This window comes from Nematolebias whitei, chromosome 6, assembly GCF_014905685.2.
Source record: "Nematolebias whitei isolate Nwh7 chromosome 6, NemWhi1, whole genome shotgun sequence".
Taxonomy (NCBI): domain Eukaryota; kingdom Metazoa; phylum Chordata; class Actinopteri; order Cyprinodontiformes; family Rivulidae; genus Nematolebias; species Nematolebias whitei.
In genome coordinates, this window is record NC_056503.1 from 9,130,646 (window position 1) to 9,137,159 (window position 6,514).

The 6,514-nt window shown below is 40.1% G+C and overlaps 1 protein-coding gene across 1 annotated transcript in view; it reads left to right on the forward strand.

Moving 5' to 3' along the window:
- Positions 1-2,515: 2,515 nt before the first annotated feature.
- The window catches only part of LOC119411090 (ras-related protein Rab-38), a 22,393-nt gene continuing 18,394 nt past the window's right edge, over positions 2,516-6,514 (forward strand). The window contains exon 1 of the mRNA XM_037678013.1: positions 2,516-2,887. Within this exon, the coding sequence (XP_037533941.1) occupies positions 2,686-2,887 (202 nt within the window). The 5' untranslated portion in view covers positions 2,516-2,685. The remainder of the gene's footprint in view (positions 2,888-6,514) is intronic.

Genomic DNA, 6,514 nt, shown 5'->3' on the forward strand with positions numbered 1-6,514 from the left:
TCCCCTTTCTGTCCAAAATCCTGGAAAAAGTAGTTTTTACTCAGTTAAATCAGTTTTTAACTGAGAACAAAATCTTTGAGGTCTTTCAGTCTGGTTTCAAGCAGCTCCACAGCACCGAAACAGCTTTGGTTAGGGTTTGTAATGACATTTTAACAGCAAATGATTCTGGTCATTTTGTAGCTCTTGTACTCCTCGATCTTACTCCTCGATCTTACTGCCGCTTTCGATACTGTTGACCACAGTATCCTCATCTCTCGGCTTGAACACTGGGTTGGGATTACAGGTGCTGTATTAGACTGGTTCCGCTCATACCTCTCTGCCAGGAGTTTTTGTGTGAAGGTGGGTAAAAAGCTATCCACTTCAATGCCTCTTTCCTGCGGTGTCCCGCAGGGCTCGATTCTCGGACCCCTTCTATTTTCGCTCTATCTGCTTCTAAGAAAACATGGTATTCCATTCCATTGCTACGCTGATGACTGTCAGATCTACCTGCCACTGAAACCAGCCAGTGCTTGTTCCGTCCACCCTCTCCTCAAATGTCTGGACGACATTAAGACATGGATGGCTTCAAATTTTCTAAGTTTTAACGACCAGAAGACTGAAGTCATTGTCTTTAGCCCTAGCTCAGCTGCCGCCTCTTATCCTGTGAACCTGGACTCCCTTCAGCCTTATCTGAAGCACTCTGTTAAAAACCTCGGAGTGGTTTTTGACTCGGATTTTAAGTTCGACAAACAGATCAGTTCGGTTCTGCAGAGAAGCTTCTTCCAACTGCGGCAGGTAGCTAAGCTCAAGCCAGTGCTGTCTAGACCCGACCTTGAGACACTAGTCCATGCATTCATCACAACCCGCCTGGACTATTGTAATTCACTGTATGCTGGGGTCAGCCAGGCCTCTATCTCACGGCTACAGCTCGTCCAGAATGCTGCAGCTCGGCTCTTAACCGGTACACCGAGGTATGAGCATATCACACCAGTTCTGTCCTCCCTACACTGGCTTCCTGTGAGAACTAGGATAGATTTCAAAATTCTCCTCCTGACCTATAAGTGCCTAAATGGCCTCGCACCATCTACCTCTCTGAGCTACTGGAACCATATGTTCCCTCTCGGGCTCTGAGATCATCCGATCAGCTGCTTTTGGTTGTTCCAAAAACACGACTGAAGCTCCGAGGAGATCGGGCGTTTTCAGTCATGGGTCCCAAACTGTGGAACAACCTACCCCCCAACGTTAGGCATGCCACCTCCCTTCCTGTGCTCAAATCCCTGCTAAAAACATATCTGTTCTCTCTGGCGTTTCATACTGTGTGAGTTGATTTAGTATATCTTGTTCCATGTCTTCATTTTAATGCTGTTGTTTTAATTTTTTAAGGTATATTCTTACTGCTTTTTATTTCTTAGTGTTACCCTTAGTGTTAAGCACTTTGATAACAGTCTATCTGTTTTAAATTGTGCTCTATAAATAAATATGACTTGACTTGACTAACCACTCATCCACAGCCGCCCTTTTAAAGTGACAGTTAAATTGATATTATTTTCTGAAAATAAATATGCAATGAGACTAATCTTTGTGGTGTGTTTTATTTTGAAGCCAAACATTACTCAAGAACGCTGATTCAGAATTTAGACTACTGTTTTTAAATTTACAGTTTATTCTCTATATTTTTTACTTAAGCATTCTGTTTTAATAATTCATTAATCAAACCATTCAGTGTAAACCATGTGCCACAACTTTAAGCATTTGTCATTTGAAAAGTTCCTTATTTTATTATTGATTTTTATTTATTAAAAAAAATTACAGATAAAAATCTCTTCAATTAAAATAACTTATTTTACTGATCTGCTAATTAAAATAAAACCTTTATCAACTGTTTGGCTAACTGTTGCCAACACGAAGTGACAGTTTTGCTCATTTGAGCTTTTTAACTCTAATTTGGCAAACTTCAGGTTTCATCTATAGTTTTGCTAATTTTATCTTTTAGCTACTTTTGCTACATTTTGAACTTTTTGCTTTGGTTTTGCTGAGTTTTGCTTTTAATTACTAATATGTTTGTATTAACTTTTACCTACAGCTTTGTTAGTTTTATCACAGCTAACTTTGCCATTTAGCTACGGTTTTACTATCTTTTAGCTACTGTTTTTACTAATTTTATCTTTTAGCTACCTTTGTAACAACTTAATTTTTAGCTACATTATTTCAAAGTTTATGCGTGTTTTAATTTTTCAACTACGGTTTTTATTAATTTTACCTTTCAGCTACAGTTTTGGTCATTTCAGCTTTTAGCTCTGGCTTTGCTGATCTCAGCTTCAGCTCCTTGTTTCAACAGTTCACTTATCAACACATTTCATCGGAGCACGCAGTGTTCACGCGCCTTTCAGAGGAAAATACAGTTTTCTTGTTACTTTTAACATTTCCCTCAACTCTTTCCTGGTAATTCAGAGCTGCTCCTTGTTTATTGTTTGTAGGCATTAAACCGAGCCGGCCGCTGCAGCACCGTCCCTCCCTGCCCCCAGTCACAAGGTCTGCGCTCCACTGGTCTCTGAGGGCCGTGAACGCCTCACCACCTCTGCTCAGAGCCCAGCTGAGCTCAGTCTCTTCTCTCGGCTCTGTCTCGTCTTCTTCTTCTTCTTTCTCCTCTCAGAGTCCTCTCAGTTCCGGTGGATTCATGCGCAGCTCTCGCCCGCCGCGGTCGCCATGCAGAACAACCACCATAAGGAGCGCCTTTACAAGATCCTTGTGATAGGGGACCTGGGGGTCGGGAAGACCAGCATCATCAAGCGCTACGTGCACCACAACTTCAGCCCCAACTACCGCGCCACCATCGGGGTGGATTTCGCCCTCAAAGTCCTGAACTGGGACCAGGAGACGGTGCGCCTGCAGCTGTGGGACATCGCAGGTAAGGGGCCAACTTTTACGCACGGCGCGCATCGAGAATATCCATTTATTTATTTTATTGACTATATTGTTGGGAAACTACAGAGAGCTGTTTTAAGCTTTAAGTTTTAAGTCATCTGTATGAGAATGTGTTTTAAAATGAATAGTTTTGTCTTTAAAATCAACTGAAACTCACAAAATACTTTACACTCACAAAACTGCTTCAAGCAATTAACAAAATTAAACACTTTAAAAATAAAACAATAAATAAAACTAGAGCCAGACTAAAGCAAGAGCTCAAATTACACCCAAAGCTGGAGCACTTTCTTGACTTTATTGAGCTTTTATTTCCCTCCAAACAGATGTTCTGAGGTTTACAGGCCCTGATTGTTAATCTCTTCATGCACAGAGACAGAGGAGTGTGTTGCCAGATCACGTGGTAACAGGTTGAATTATAAAAAAAATATGGACTTGAAGAGTTTTTATGATGTTCAGCATGAACCTGTGCACCATTTGGATCCTAAAGCATTAGTCCTCAAAACAGCTGCCATCCGGCATTACATCATCTTTAAGTTGTTGATACAGATGTTTGGATGGATCAGATTCATAAGCTGAGTTTATGTTGGGTTTTGCTTGTGTGAGCACTCCGGTTTAGTGTGTGATGCTTTATTTACCTTTGGAGCCTGTTGGTGTGATGAATAATGTCTTTTGACTGGAACTGCTGGTTATGTGACAGAGCTGAAGGCTACAGCGCGCTCATGTCACATGAGTGTCGGCTGAGGTTCAGAAGAATCCTCTGACCTGCTGCGCTCTCCCCTCCTGTAAGAAGTCATGTGTCTCAGGCTCATATGAGGGAGATTTGAGGCCCAGGATCTCGTATACAGAAAGCTTTTGTTATTAACTAAAAAAAAAAAAGTATCTGCCTTGGAGAAACTTTGAAGGTCTCGTGCTGTACTTTAAAGGTTCCCTGCACTTTGTTAGGATGAGGTCTGTGCAGAAAATGAAAAGGCCTGTGATGAAAATCATCTCTGTTCATCCCAGGATCAAAATATTTGACTTAGTCTACAAACTGTTCAGTGAACCAGCTCCTAAATGATTTTTTTTTTTTTAAATGGACAATAACTGGTGACATTTTTTCAGTCTTTTACTACAAGGCCAGGATAGTGCTGGGATTGATGGCAATGTTTTCTGCTGCTGCAGATGCAATAAATCACTTTCTGTTTCTCTGTATGTCCCAGGATAAACAACTTCAGTCCACGCTATATTTGTTTGCCATTTTTCCAACATTTGAACTCACGGGGCGACAGAGCTGGACTCTCAGGCTTACCTCTAAAATAGGATAAGTTCAGCTCATATATAATCAGCTTTTCCTCCTTTTGAAGTTTCATTCATTATATAAAATGGCACAGAGATAAACATGTAAAGACTCTGAAACCTGAGGGTTGAAATGCTGCAGTAAAACATGATTTATGAATCATAAAACAGGATGGAGTCAGTCAAGTATTCATGTGCATCAGTCAAATCTGGGTGACACTAAATTTAAAATGTTTTTCTGTCAACATGTTTCCCACCATCCTGACATTATAAAGGGCATATTTTTAACCTTAAACCAAAAAATGCACAATCTGTGGGTTTTTGGTTTGTTTTTCATCACAATTCAGTTTATTAGCTTCAAACATCATTATCACCCTCTGCTCAAAGGCGAAGGCAAAAAAATAATGTTTTCAACCTTATTTGTGTGTGTGTCTAGAGAAATCTCAATTAAACTCATATACAACAGCCAACAGAGTTTAGAAAACACAAAAAATGGGTATAACTCAGTCATTATTACAGATAATGAACTAAAATGTAGTGTAGTGGCTGAGAGTGATTTACAGTGCACGTGACATCTCATGCAAGGTTTGACCGAAAAGGTTGCACCTGCCATTTTTCATCATGAGATGAACTTTCTATATATCTCTGGCATGAAAAATCAGAATGACATGCTCTCCTTCAAGGAAAGCTAGGCCTTTAATTCAGTTCAGTTTATTTATATATCACAACAGAAGTCGTCTCAGGACACTGCAAACACATTCATACATAAAAACTCAATAAGCAACATTATTTATGTAAGGTGGGGTAGCCAGCACATTGTGTTGAGTCTTCATTTTGTCAGTCTCCCATCCTGAGCAAGCACAAAGGCAACAGTGGAAAGGAAAAACTCCTTCCTGACAGGAAGAAACCTCCAGCAGAACCAGCACAGGACAAGCGGCCGTCTGCTTCGACCAGCTGGGCCTTCAGTTTATAAAGTTATTGCTCGATAAACAAGCTGGATGACTTCAATGTCCTGGGTCTGAATTGGATATTTGTTGCACATGTGAATATCACGTGTGTGAGTAGCACCTTTAACGCCATACGTTTCTGAACATTTTCTGCTGTTGCCTGTATTCAGACCTGAATATGTGAAACACAGTTCATGTGTTTTGATGGGGTTCTATGGGAAGGCAATAATCACTACTTTACCTGTTGTAGATTGCTCTTTGAACATCCTCAGTTTGGAGAAACTGACTTTAATTCTGCACGGACGATGAGCTTTTTGCTAGTCTGGGCGGAGCCAAGACCAAAGTGATGTCTTAAAACAAGTTAATTCCCAATACCTTCTTACAGGTTGAAGCTCACTTAATTTAATTAATGTTTGCATGCAATTATTTTTACAGTAAATGGTTATTCAAAGCTATTTCTACAGGAAGTGGTGCAGTTAGTTGTAGTTTGCATTCTGCGCAAAATACTGTGTGATGTCAAGCTAATGGTGATGAACCACCATGAAATGTCTGAGAAGTAGAAGACGGCAATCTCATTTAGCCGCAACCCACAATAGCCATTAGCTCCTTAGTCCAGTTATCCAAAGAACTATCTACAACAGGTAAGATACTAACTGTTCAGAACCTTTCCAGATAATTCTACTTGAAAAGATCTGAACTATCACATTAATAGACCAAAAACATTTGTTCATATATGATTAGCTTGATGTTTTATGGTTCAGAGTAAACTCCATGTTCATGTAGACATATAAAGTGATGTAGCTCTCAGCTTAACATATTTTAATACTGAACATCCCAGTATAAGGATGTGTTCGTAAGATAAGCACTCGCCTGACGTGTCCTTGAACAATACTGTCACCATGCCAGCTGTTCTGCAGCTGACCCTGTGCTCTGATCCACCTGTTCATGGTAGAAACACTTCAAATGGTAAATGGACTGTGCTTATATTACACCTTTCTGTCTAATCAAGATACACAAAGCACTTTACGACACAACCTGTGCCTTCATTAACCTCCACACACACACAATCATACAGCACTCTACTACAGTACATCTCTAAAAAGATAATCTGAATCTGTAGAGACTAATCATTGTATGTGCTGAAGAGTTGGAAAGACCAGTTTTGATGTTTTTGGTGAAAATGTCCAGAGGCAGAATTTATTCTGAAGCTTTTTGTGGTCCTGTACAAATAATAGATGGGAAGGTCTGGTTGGGTAAAAAAGTTCCAGCAGGGATAACTTGATTTCATTTTAGCTCCGTAAATCTTTGCAGATCATTTCACAGGCAAACACAAACAAATCACACATCTCCTGATGCATGCTCAATAATCCAGGTAGAAAAATCTAAAA